Below are 14,278 nucleotides of genomic sequence, written 5' to 3'. Positions count from 1 at the left end.
GGATGCCTTTTCCAATGAGTACAGCTACAGCAACTCCAGAGGGCACAAAAATTTTAAAGGAAACTACGTCTCCTAAAGGCACCGCGAATCTGAAGAGGACTGCAAATCCAATGGGTATGCAAGCCCAAAATGTGCGGCAACTCCAACCTGTGATGATAAAGGAATAAGACTTGCACAAAGGACACTGATACTCTGCATTTAAATATATTACAAAATATTTATTCAGTTCATATTTCATAACAAGCAATAAATGAAACGCTGAAGCACAAAAGCCAGCAAGAGTTCTTATAAAATGAAGTTGAAGTAAAAAATCTGAATTCACAATCACTTCAGAGAGGTATAGAAAAACACATCTCAAACATGCACTTTTCAGGTCGCATTATTTATGAATTTCTTTTTTAAATAGAAATATTTGTTGCATAAACATTTCTAAACACATCACAGTCCGCAGCGATTGCCATATGACAAGCACTCCATGTAAACTGGCCAAGCAAGTAGACCCCTTAACGACTGCACATTGTATGTTCCTTCAAACTGGCTTGTCTTAGTGAAATAAACTATAAAATTGTCGAATGCACTTGCATATTAATTGAGGAAAAAATTTCTGCAGAATGATTAGACAGCCTATTACACATCGAATGAAATCAGATCTCAAGGTACGACTGAATTGCACTTTTTTTTATATTGATCACTTTTCTACAATGCTACCACTAAATTCACACAAGCTCTTTAGATGTCTACACAACAGCCAGTTACGCATACTAAACACATCTGCTACAGCGCCTCGTCTATATCTTTTTTCCTTACAATTTTTGCATCATGCACGTTTAAGAAAGACCACTATGATAGCGTGATTGTTGATGGTGTGAAAAACATGCTGTCTCAAGATCTACACACACCATATTGCTCCTGTAATTCTTTACCGTGCCATATACAACTACAGTGACACCATGCATATACTCTAAATATAGTGCAGTCTTTGTCAACAGTGTACAAACCACCTTACTGCTCACCTGCACCAGGTAAACTCTACTCCACTTAAAGTCTTTAAAAAAAAGCAGCTGCACAGTCCCACTACACACTGTTATTCGTTTTGTTGCCCGTAAAGTAGTAGACATACCATTGGTGAAGACTGCACATATTGGAAACTACCTTCCGGAACCTGACTACAAGAAGATGCCATAGCAGGTGCTTGAAAGAACACAACGTTTAAGAACAACACTGAAAGCCAAAATCTCTCAAAAGTGAAGCAAGCTGCATCTCTCTTTTAGGGCAGTTATTATATGCATAATCACACAAGCATGGACAGACCTGAAAGTTCAGCAAAACAATTGGTGGCTGCCTGAGTGTTTTTGGGCTAGCAGGTGTCCCATGCCCGGACACCTTCCTCCTAGAGTGATGCAATTGGTACTGGTGTCATCAAGAACTGGATGCTGCTACACAACCAGTAACGTGCATAGCAATAAAATAAGTGTACACAAACCTAACATGTGCCTGTGAATAGACAGGTTGCCTGCTAAGAAATTCATATATCACAACACACTGTCACCATTTTCAAAGATATTTTTGGGGATGCTGATTAGAGACCACATTTCTTTAAACAAAATAACAAGCGCATAACACGGAAACAACTACTGCGTTTTGATGGATGCTCACAGATTTGCTTTTTTCAGTAAAGGACACCGGATCCAAATGAAAAGAAATTTTAAATCTAACTGTAAAGAATCCTCATACATGGAAACATTTTTATACATGTTTCCCAATTTATTTTTTGTGGCCAATACCAGGTTAATACGGTGGGCAAATCAAACTCTACACTATGCAGGAGTCATGCATGGAAAATAATGTTAAAAAAAAAGCACACAAATAAGAATGAACCACTTAGTGCAATGGTGAGCTTGTCACACATAAAGGAAGCCGTACATGCATGTTGATGGAAGATAGTCGTGCTTTTGTCACATCTTATTGCAACACTTCAGTAGCTGCACCACTACATGAGGTTCAGGATTAAGCAGGAACTATTTCAACAATATTGACTGGACGATAGTGATAAAGCAGAGGACAGAGTAATGAGGACTGTGCTTCGTTATAATGCTACTCCAACACCACACTGCACTAGTGGGGCTTAAGTAACAAAACTGGAACAGTCCTAACAATGCAATCAGACATTTACCCTCACCTACCAGTCTTCACACTTTAGAGACAACAGCCGAAATAGTTGCTAGTTTCAACTTCACAAGCAATCAGTAAGTTCACAAAAATGGTAGTTTAGAAGAAAAAGAAAATCTGATCTTAAGTTACCTGTCTATCCGCAGAAGTTTTTCCACACCTATTCAATATAAGAGCACGCCATGCATTGTAACCTCTCAGCCAAGTGTAACAGATATGAACATGTAGTTAGAAAACAGAATGAAGCCTATAACACACTACAGAATCCAAAAATTAAAATAACAGTAACGCCTATCAGAGTGCTTCCTTTGATACCACAAGTTAAACAGCACAGCACCATAGAATCCAGTAATTAGCATAGCAAATGCTGCCGTAATTCTCATTTCTTTTTTACTCAAAATTAAGCCTAATGCATTGCCAACGAGCTTTTGTAGCAAAACGGTTTATTTACCTCCATCTTTTTATGGTAAGTAGATTCTTCTCAGATATATTCATGACTTTCCAGGATTCAAAACTGTGCAAGATTCAAATCAGCAGCACTGACCTTTTGCACTTAAGAAAATGAAAGAAATGAAAGATAGTGCACTAGAGCAAGACTCACTTAAATGCAAGGAACTCACAGCAGAGGTCATATCTGAAATACGTCATTTTGATGTATACGTACTAAGAGAATATTAACGACATTCAAAGAAAAATTAGGTTGTCACATGTAGACGCCAAGTTAAGCGAAGTGAAATGAACGAAACTGTTCTTGGATTGTTCATTTCACAAAAACGAAGCACCTGCCGGAGTTGACCAGCTGCTACTTTCATCCTGTTAATTAGTGCGGTGCTCTAAATAACTGCAAAGGCATATTTATAGCATCTAAAGAAGCCATCATATTCTACTTCCAGGAAACAATGTGGTCTTAGAGTGCCCAGCCAAATGTGTTTGAGAATGTGCCAAAGAAAACTTACCGCTCTAAAAACGAAACTGTCTGTGGGTAAGCAACATGTCCCAGCATAACACAGCAAGTTTTTTTCGTTACAACGGTGAGCTCAAGTATTAATCGGCATTCATAAAACATTTAAACCCATGCTGCTAGTAAGTATGAGCACTGTTTTAATGCATATTATCAACTGCACATAAGCAAACATCGCTGTTCTATTGCGGTAAAGTGTTGCGTACTTTACAACTATATATATATTTATTTGCTTTGTAACACTGCTTAAACAACTTATTGGCACTCAAGGCCGTAACACTGTTTCCTGTATAATAACAAATTTACCTTTAAAAGCATTAAAAGCGTACTACAGTGTGTTCTAAACACATCTTTTTATTTTGGAAACTCAACTACATGCTCTGAGCATATTTTTGAGCTTCAAATTATAGTCCTGGGTAGCCAATATCCTCATAGAATTGAATTAAATGCCCTGGTTCCAGCCTTTTTTCTTTTTTTTAAACTTACCACAGAAAGTATGAAAAGACAACCAAAGCAAAGAATATGTTTCAGGCAATCACGTGGTGTGTCGCTGCTTTGCTGTTGGAGTAATACACAGAGTGATCTTCAAAAATGTGGCGGTCGTTGAGCAGGCTACATTTAGCCATTCATATTTTCATTGGCCCTCGTTGAGTGATGAGGCTCAGTCTCACGAAAGCAAAATGTATGGGCATACTTTCATTTGCCTTGGCTAAACCTATTTATTCATGACAACTCAAAAGAGAAATGAGAATGATGTTTTCTAGAAATTACCTCAGTGCACCTTTAAATTCTTGTGCGCTGGACTTTCCAGTGTTTTGTGTAATTTAATTATGCAAACACAAGAAAAATTTTAGTAAAGTACCCTTCACAAGGTGATATATTAGAGATATTTTCTAGATTTAGTCTAGTGTTTGGTTTGGTTTGGTTTGTGGGGTTTAACGTCCCAAAGCAACTCAGGCTATGAGAGACGCCGTAGTGGAGGACTCCGGGAATTTCGACCACCTGGGGTTCTTAACGTGCACTGACATCGCGCAGCACACGGGCGTCTTGCTTTTCGCCTCCATCGAAAAGCGGCCGCCGAGGCCGGGATTCGATCCCGCGTCCTTGGGAACAGTAGTCGAGCGCCGTAACCACTGCGCCACCCCGGCGGGGGATTTAGTCTAGTGTATGATGCTGAACATCCCAAAGCAACTCGGGCTATGAGGAACGCAATAGTGGAGGTATCCGGATAATTTCGACCACCTGGGGCTCTTTAATGTGCACTGACATACTGTACACAGGTGGCCAAGACTGCTGTGGCCAAGGCTGAACCTGTCGCCAAACTTAGTAATCAACAGCCTAGAGCCCTAACCACTGATCTACTGCGACGGAGCTGTTCTCTTGAAGATTCTGCTAACCTGCTCAATAACAAAAAATTTCAGCCGAACAGCACTTACACAAAGAATATTAAATTATGAACTTTATGATAAATGGCCTAGATTTTTAGCAGCTGTGCTAAAGACACAAACTTTACACTGAAAGAAAAAAAAAGCACAATAATGCTCTGCAAAATAAGATAAATCGTTACAGTAACTTTACGCTGAATTAAGACTTTCATAATGCATTCACAGTGCTTTTTTCATATACTCAACACAAGTTATCTGGCCACATAGACACTGCTATGATCTCAACTAAGATGTACATTTCTTTCGTCCTTTGCAATTGACACACAAGCAAAAATTTTCATAGCTGGTGAATCACTTCCAAGCACAAACTAGAAAGAAGGGCAAGTCTAAGCACAATTATTGCATTCTGCCAGCATTGGCAAACCTCCATACAGAACAAAAATGTGATGCTCACTATAAATGTTGGTTATATAATATGCTCTTTTTCTCACTTTGTCAGACAGTGACCGGCAAGGAAAAGGCAACTGAGAGTACAGGGAACCATAAAATGATACAGACAAATCACTCATTATATCCATAAGCAGTTAGCATCACATCATGCACATTCCTGCACTTACACTGCACCAATGTTCAATGCAAAACAATGTAGCAAGAAAAAAAAGACAGCTTTGTTACATCAGCACTGCAAAGTCAGAATAATTATCCAGATAAAATATCACTGAAAGCATCCACACAGGTCATACGCAACAGTTAGGAACCGAAAACGATAACTGAAGAGCACTTCGCGATCAATGATACCAAGCTGCATGCCTTTTTCCTATAGACATCATTATCCGATTCTCCAAATTAAATGCATTTAAAGATGGCCAACTGACGACACAATGTTTGTTTGAACCGTTTTTTTAATGTAAAGCATCAAAGTCGAGAGTCGCATTTTTGCATTCTAGAAAATTTAAAACAAAAACGCTTTCACAGATGGACATTTGGTAGCAACTCGTAAAGTGGATTTACTGATTATGCTTCCTAGGACAACCACTGTCTAAATGATGAACAATGAATGTCAAACCCTCATGGCAAAAAAAAAAAAAAGGCAACTGCTTCCTGAAGCCATCACATACTGCCTTGTACACTACTTTGAGTATTTCAGTTAATGTACAAAGCCATGTGCACACAGATGTAGGAATAACAGCATGAAATGTCGGCGCTGTGGTCCCCATACGATGTGAGGAAATAGAAGAGATGAGCAAGACAGGTCTTCCATTCACCAAAGTTAATATATTAAAAATAAAGAAATGGTGGAGGCACCACACCCTCTACAGAGACGGGTGAGCCCCACGGTCTGTTCTTTTCTGATTCCTGTAACAACAAACCACACAGCTGATACGATTCCATGGTTTGCGATTCCGCAGGCCCTGAGGTGAAGTTTAAAAAGCGAGCCCAATAATGCAGGTTAAAAAACAAAAACAAACAGAAGAGTTCACTGTACATCATATCCTCAAAACACATCAGGTTGAGGATTGATTGTCCCGGGTTCACTTTTTCATCTCCTGGAATCCCCTGCATACATTCACATTAAAGTCCGTGTCTGCTTCTGGCATTTGAGTCTGGTAAAAAGTCTCCAGGCAAAATTCAATGCTAGTTCTCGTCTTGGGTGTTGCAACTGCAAGACTACATCCATCTACAAGGCACAATAAGTCGGTGATTAAGAAACTTAACTGTGTTAAGTGTGTGTGCGGTTTAACCTAGACACACAGGATAGGATGTCAACAACTTTAAAACTACGCTTTGACGTTTCTCACTTTGTCCTTACTTTTATACGTCAAGCGTCATAAAATTAACGCTACAAGCGCAAGCATACGTTGAAGCCTTTGATAGCTTTACCCAAAATCTTCCAACCTCATCATAACCATAACCACAACAGGTGGTTATAGGATAAGACAGTAAATAAAAAGTGTTAAACTCAAGTTTCACCTGAATAGAAATTCAAGCAACTGGGCTTGTAGGCATACAGTATTTATAAATCAGTAAGGGGAACTTTCAAAGAAATGGAGGTTGAATGTTTCATAAGCTTGGCACGTGCCAATTGTCTTCCGCCTCTTTCGCAGGTTGCTTTCTAGAAATTTATCCACTTTTTTTATCGTTTCCCTAAGATGTGCACCACAAACGCACCAGTTAAAAACAAAGGAATGCCACTTGAGTGTATGCAATACACGTTTATCAAATTTTTTTGTCGAGCGGCACTGCCATGAAACATATTTCACTTCGGTCAGTAACCACATTGAACGTCATCATAGTAACTGCTTGCATTGTAAAATGAGTACTTCAAACAAGTATACCATCGTCCACAATGAACAGTGTCAAAAAATATGTTCAAGCAGGATGGAGCTCAAACATGCAGATTTCTAAATCTATAAATACCACATCTAGGATGCTTCAGGCATTAGCCAATACCAATAACATGGAGTACTACGCCACTAGGTGCACAATGAGAGATTTCCCCAAACTTGATAGCCTTCTCACCAGTTTGGTAAAAGGAAGTAAGTTGCTTCACAAGTCCGAAACAGATTATGACACCTTCAGCAAATACCCAAGGTAACAGCTGTAAGGTGAACCTAGGCCATACCTGTATGATGCATTCGACGTGAAAAGGTGGTCCGCTTCACATGACTTCACAACAGTCATGTGAGATGAATGCGGTACCACTATTCGTATCCTCAGAAAGCACTACGTGCTATCCTGTGGATACAAGAAGTTTGTTGTGCACAGAGCGGGCGCTCGCTCAAGATGTCACGAGGCGTGCCTTGTCGCTCGTAGTTGGTGTGCACTCCACCGACAGGTCCGAAGAAGGCGCGTCATTCACGGAAGGCGCCTCCGGGGTCGGAGAGGTGTCGGCGGGGGCCGCGGCAGCACCACCGCCATTGCCGCCATTCTTGCTTGGAATGCGCATGGCGCCGGGCAGGACCAGCGTGGTCACTTGACTCTGCCCTCCCCGCAGTGCGGTCCACACAAAGCAAGGCAACAGCAGTAGAAGTGCGACCACGCCGAAGATGATGGTTCCAATGGCCCACCAGGTGGCTTCAAATGTCACAGGATCTGTGACAAAGGAAAGTAACTTGTCAATCTCTGTCGGTCAATGATCGAGACGTCAATTATTTTGAGGTCTGTACAATTCAGAAGGATGTCATAAGCTATTCACTGGTAAGGGCCTACTGGTAGAAGCCAAAGGCTATGACTGCAGCAAAAAACAATTACATGAGAGTATTCATGAGGCAAGTGTTATGGTGGGGAATTAAATAATTTTTTGCCTTAAGTAAAGCAAATAGCTAGAGTTATCCCCTCGAACATGCTAGTATGACCTCTTCCCCTCAAGACTTACTTTGGCTCTCATAAGTATTTGTTACTCATTCTTACACATACAGTTATAACAGTAGGCACTACAGAAAAGTGCACATCAACTGCTCAACCATGTGAGAGGGAATGACAGAACAGCTAAAGAAACTTGACAACGGTAGCTTAAATGAGAAATGAAGCTCATTTAAAAAAAGAAGCTTCATTTAAGCAATGTAGAGTACAGTGAAATCTAGTTAATTTGACCCTAGCTAATTCAGAATTTCAGATAATTTAAACTAGAAGTGTGGTCCCAGAAACGTCCATGTAAATCTTTGTTGTAGGACTCTCATTACTTCGGCCATAGCTGGGCCATGCTCCGGTTAATGCAGATGGGAAATCCCGTCGTGGCATGACCCACGCAGCCAGCGATCACTGAAATAGGCCTCCCCAAACCTCAATCTCATGGAACAGTGGTGTCTGTGCATGAATTGTGCGTGCTACGGCAGACATAGTGACAATTCGAGGTTCCCCATTAATGATATATGGTTTCTTGAGCTTCATGCCATCCTGCGACTGCGATCGAGCGTGTGCGTCGGCCAGTCCTGCCCTTTCGGATGCTCTTGGGGCATCACTGCTATTTTCTTTTTTTTTGGAAAGGTGTCATGCTGTTCTACCACCTATGCATAATTGCTGGCATGCATCCATATGCTTTTTCCAGTACGATGAAATTGCGCGCCGGACACACGCAGATTCACCGTAATGCGCTTCACCATAATTCTTCACCGTAGGACTGCAAGGTCAAGCATCCTCAAAATGCGACGAAGCGGTTTTGTGAAGCGTCGGCATTGTTATTATGTTGCACTGTGAAAAGAGAAGCAAGACCTTTAAGATTTTGAAGTGCATTTTTCTTCAATTTTTCTGACGATGTGCATAAAATAGAAAACTTGACTAAACTGAGAAAAACCATCCTCGTCACATGGGTTTCATCTCAAATGCAGGCAACCATCAAGCAGCTGTTCAATAAATAAAATTGCTGTGATGCAAACGGTTTTGGGCAGCTTTATGCAATTCCTTTGATAAATCAAACTATCAGTTTATGCAAACATTTGTGCATGTTCCTTGAAGGCCCAATTAACGAGAGTTTACAGTAAAAAGCTGACAAGCCTCAACTGAAAAAAAAAAATCATTCTTGGCACAGATCTAACTGATAATGAAATCAAAAGGCAATGCCATGTCTATCCACCAGGTGGCAACAATTACAAGTTCTTTAGCATGAAGTGCGTGTGTATGCCTAAATCAAATGAAAAACTGGTGCAGCAGTTTCTTTACACATAAGTTAGTTATTTGTGATTTAATAACAGTGATTTTACCTTTTCTCCTTGTAATCATGCGTAATACATTAGTATGCAGGTGCTGTTGGTTGGTATGCTGGTGGTAGACATTAACATTTAGTACAGGTGATGCAAGATATAACAACACCACGATAATCCCTGTTCTTCATTCACTGCTCTTCTGGATCTTAAAAGCAGGTAGGCATAAGGGCTGTAGAAAATTACAAAAGACAAAGGCCCTATTATAAAACAGTTCTTGTTTACGCCTCAACCTGCATAAAATAATTTGATCTAACAACACCGTTCGGCTGCTGGAATCTAGCGTTCCAGGTTTAGCATATAAAGCATGAACAGCACCGGTGATAGAGGACAGCCTTGTCTTAGTCCTTTGCATACTTTGACATCCTCCGTACTTCTTATCCCTTCCCACGTAATTTCTACTTTGTTACCCCGGTATATTTCCTGTAGGAACGCTGCTGGAATCTAAACAGTTGAAAGAAGAATTGCAGTCCTTAACATTTAGCAGGCGCACGCAAATACCACACTGAGATCCATTTATACAAATGTTCAACTGCAGAGAACAAAGCATGCAACTGAAAATTCAGTGTCATTACAGTATGCACTTTAAGCCAGGTTCTACAGCTCTTCATGCTGTTTGCTTCCAGTACGAACTGGCTCACATAAGCATAGTACATGTGTGCTATAATGGTTAGTATACATTAGTGGAGGATCCATTCTCTATATTTCTTTAGTAACATGGTGCATGATGTCAAGAATTGTAAATCTGGTACTCCCTCATCACAGATATGCTTTTAATTTTTACTTATGCTTAAGTTGAGACTATTGAAAGGAATGTCCAAATTCAAACAAGAATTTCATCATGGCAAACAGCAAAAAGTAACCAAGGCTGTTGCATCAATTAGCTGCCTGCAATTTAAAGTAATACCTCCTTATTTTGGCCACAGTCTGTAGCAGCATCCTTTGCGTCCAACCCCTGGAGAAACTTTAGCTCCACAGCACAGATAAAAGGCAAGAGCACTCACTAGGACACTGCTCAGGCAAGGGAACCTGTGTTCCACCGCAGTGGTTGTGGCCATCACAGAAAATATCCGAAGCTATGCAGCGCTTGTTGGCGCACTCGTGCTTGAAGCTTGGGCAGCTGCCATCGCTACTCGCTGCAATAAGACAAATAGATCATGGATGAAGTCAAATGCAGGCACCTCAATACAAGCAGGAAAGATGCCACAAGGAAGAATACTGATGCTTTTTGAGATTTTAGGAGGAAGAGTTCACCTATGCATACCTGTCGTCCTATGCATTATACATACATGTAGCATGGTGCTTATTTCTCCTTTGAACACGAAACATATTTTACCAATATCTAAATTTTGCACCACTATCACGGTTCCCGAGCAAAAGAATGTGCTTGACAAAATGGGCTCTCCAGCTGAGGCCGCCTCATCACTCTTGACAACTGTTAGAATTGGTCGAATGTGGCAAGCAAACTCATTGCACAATTTATTAACACTTTTCCAGTACCGCAGAGGATTGCTTGCAATGCTCCCCAAATCACAGGTGGCCTTTTTCGTTTACAGGTTCGCACTGGCCAGCATGCAGTTAACAGAAAATGTATTATGGTTACCCTTACCGTATAAACCGGAATACATAGGTCGAGATTTCTTTCTAAAAAAAAAGCAAGCAAAAGTCGCCCCTCGTCTTATATAGCTGTCTTTAGCAGAATTTGAGGCACAGTCTGGAAACAAGTGGTGTGCCTGCTCGTGAACGGACAGCCAAAACCATATCGACATTCTGCAATTGCTGACATTCTTTTTTTTTCTTCCTCCCCAAGCGCATTTACCTTTTCGTGCGCTCTTTCGTTCAACCTATGAGAGTATAGAATGCCTCTTTAGCAATGAATAACGGCATGTGGAGGCAGTTTACAGTATCTTTCCAGAAAAAGGGATGTTCGCCGAACCGAATGGTAACATGGCTGCTCTCTCAGCGTCAGTTCGGCGTTTCAGAAAAGAGCTTGCGGTGCTGTAGACAAGATCAGCTGTTCGCATGCAACCTTTCAGGAAATGCTGCATAAGTAACATGCTTGACGGAGCTAGATGACACACTCTGGGAGGTGGCGAGCAGCAGAGAGTTGTTTTCCAACGACGCTGCTGGAAGTTTGGAGTGAGATCATAGCTCCGGTGATGCAAGGACACAGCCAATGTTGTAAATATATGCGCTTCTCCACTTTTTGTTTTATTCTTATTTTCTTTTTTTTTTTTCATTTCATGGTAAGGTGGCCCACTTGACCTAAACAGTAAAACCCCATTAATATGTAGTTGGCGGAGGCACAGGAAAAGTATGCACTATTCGGTAGTACCCCTTAACCGACCAGTACAAAATTGCCATTATTCACACTCTGGAATTTTTAATAAGAAAAAATCAGGCACAGTAAATTTTCCAAGAATACACATGCGTATGTGAATTTTACTGGTGTGCTACCGACCAGAAATCCATCATTTTCAGTTGTCGCCGTGGTGGTTGTGCGGCGACAACAGTCTCAAAAATGGCGAGACTGGGGGTAAGCAAGTTTCATGCACGCGTTAGAGCACTCTTTGTAGATCTATTTTCAGTAGAATGAGTAATGATCAACTTCTCCTTAACAGTCAATACGCGACACATCAGTCAAGTAGGTTTCGGCATAGTTCCGACTGCTTGCACACCCACTAACGCAACAACTGCTTTGGGCTTTGCACAGCACCAACTCCAAACAAAAGACTCCCCGACAAAATGCGTGCACACTACCTGCCCGCAACACAACGCAACAGCACCCGCAATGAGAGGTTGGCACGAGCGAGCAGCCCAACTGTGCGCGAGAAGTATGATGGCGACAGTTACCGTGATAGGACTGGTGACAATACTACTCAGCTATGCATTCACGTCATCCTAGCGGACGCTTCCTGGGCTCCTTATTGACATGGACATCACCGGTAGTCCACACGTGATAATGCTTTCCAGAGAGGCGGAAAGCAATTCATGTAGCAGCACAGCAAGCAAAACTGCGACGGCGAATATGCATTAAGCGGTAGGCACTCCGTGCGCCACTACGTCCCAAGCGGTCAGCCAATACATGCGTTTATGGTGGGTAAGCCAGGGAATTCTCGCAACTACATTTTAACCGCAACTATACTCCGTTTCATACATCAGGTGCAACACAGCGAAATCTACCCAAGTAGTCCTCAAGAAAAAAAAAGAAGGCATATCACTACGCGCTCGTTTTGTGGCCGAGTGGCTCCTGCGGAAACGGGCTCTATTCCGAGCATACACGTTTGCAATAGCTTGCTTCGCATGCCTAGACATCTTCGCAGTGCGGATCTTATAGAAAAAATGCGCACCGAAGAACCATTTTCTCAAAAAGAGATGCGCAGCGCGGAGGGCACAGCCAGCGCCATCTAGTGGCACAGGTGGTAAGGTTGTGGGGCAGCGAAAATGCGACACGAAAGAAAACGACACAAAAAACATACAAATTCCCCGAATCCGATCCTTTCTCCCTAAAATATGTGCTCGTTATGAAGTTGATGGCAAATGTAAGATGTATTAAGCTTGCAGACAAAAATAACTATTATTTCCTCTCGTCAAGAGCAGGCACTATTTTTCATTGCGGATGCGGAGAGCGCAAGCAAGAGCTGTAGGTTTGGCAGTGTTGCACTTGATGCATGAAACGGAGTATACTTGGTATGCAGGTATGTATTAACAAGGTTTTACTATAATACGGTTTATACGGTACTTTCTCAGTTCACACCCTTCGGAAAAACATCCGACCTATGAGTGTGAAATCCAGGAAAGAGATTGGGCAAGTTAGAGAAATCTGAAATAAATGATAGCCACTTGCTGCCTGAAGCATGTTCTTTAATAAAATCACTATAAAGCCCATGCTTGTTCATTTCAGTACAGTTTAACCCTTTGACTGTTTTTGCGTACAGGTACTGTGGCCGCATTCAGTTCCGCGGCGTTTTTACCGTACGGGTACTACGCTAAACACATAACGTTTAGAAAAGTTCGACATGGGGGTGAGTTTTTTTTTTTTTTTTCAGAATATTCGACACTCAAAGAGCTAAAAAAAGTCCTAGAGTGGTACAGACAAAGACTGAAGAGTATTACCAGAGGACATGATTTGTTTCTGCATAATGCAGATCTGTTTTTAAGGGGAGACACTGGTCTTAAAATGAAAATTTTTATTTTTAGAGATATAATAACGAAATTGGGTGTGTATATGTATTTCTTCCTCCTGTTTTCAAAAATGTAATTAGTTTTACTCTATCTCAATTAGTTCTAATTTTATTGGGAAATAACCAAAGCCTAATTTGGTAATTTCTTACGGGTCGTTAGGACAGTTTCCCTCAATATTTTTTCGTTCCGATTAAAATGTAGTTGTAGCCAAAGACCTGCCATGTGGAGCTATGCTATTTATATTATCATTGATGTACATCACAGTATAAAAATATTCAATTATGTAGATGCCCCACAATTCGAAAATATAATTAGCTGACATTATTGTTCAATAAATTTGATATGTTCAACTTAGCAATATAAAAATAGCATAGCTCCACAGTTCAAACCTTTCTGAATTCAACGGTATAAGATTTATTAAAATTGCACCACAAAAACCCAATGAAAAGTTCCGTAAGGCTAGTCATGTCACCAAAAAACATGAAGCTGAGAAAAACTCGTTTGAAGTTTTGACACTGAGTGCAGAAAATATTGGGAAGAATCTTCGACAACGGATGTTACTCAGATGTTCCCTATCAGTTTCCCTACAAAACAAAACAAAAAGTGTCTTATTCCATCCAAGGAAACATTTAAAAAAAAAATGTCGAATGTGTAAGTGTGATGAAATTATAGAGGTTACTTTCGAGAAGTTAGGGGTTGACTTTTTTTTTTGTTGTTTTTTTGTTTTGTTTTTTTTTTTTGAGGTGAAAGTGAGGACCGGAGCCAAGGAGACGAGAGCTCCACCGGGCAAACAGTTGGGGAAGAGAACTGCTTCGCTTATTCTTGGGGAAGAGAACTGCTTCTGTTCGAAATCGCAGTTTTCGCAGACAAGCAGAAGC

General features: G+C 40.9%; 1 protein-coding gene across 2 annotated transcripts in view; it reads right to left on the bottom strand.

The window, feature by feature from the left end:
- Positions 1–197: 197 nt before the first annotated feature.
- LOC146181839 (uncharacterized) overlaps positions 198–14,278 on the bottom strand; it is a 28,193-nt gene continuing 14,112 nt past the window's right edge. For both annotated transcript variants that reach the window (XM_084576847.1, XM_084576846.1), the window contains exons 3-4: positions 10,220–10,351; positions 198–7,608 (exon numbers count right to left, since the gene is read on the bottom strand). In XM_084576847.1, the coding sequence (XP_084432973.1) occupies positions 7,295–7,608; positions 10,220–10,351 (446 nt within the window). In that variant the 3' untranslated portion in view covers positions 198–7,294. The remainder of the gene's footprint in view (positions 7,609–10,219; positions 10,352–14,278) is intronic.

The sequence above is a fragment of the Amblyomma maculatum genome, chromosome 8, assembly GCF_055883805.1.
Source record: "Amblyomma maculatum isolate TAMU_Amacu chromosome 8, ASM5588380v1, whole genome shotgun sequence".
Lineage (NCBI taxonomy): Eukaryota > Metazoa > Arthropoda > Arachnida > Ixodida > Ixodidae > Amblyomma > Amblyomma maculatum.
Note: the sequence above shows the minus strand (reverse complement) of the source record. Positions and strands in the feature narration are given on the sequence as shown.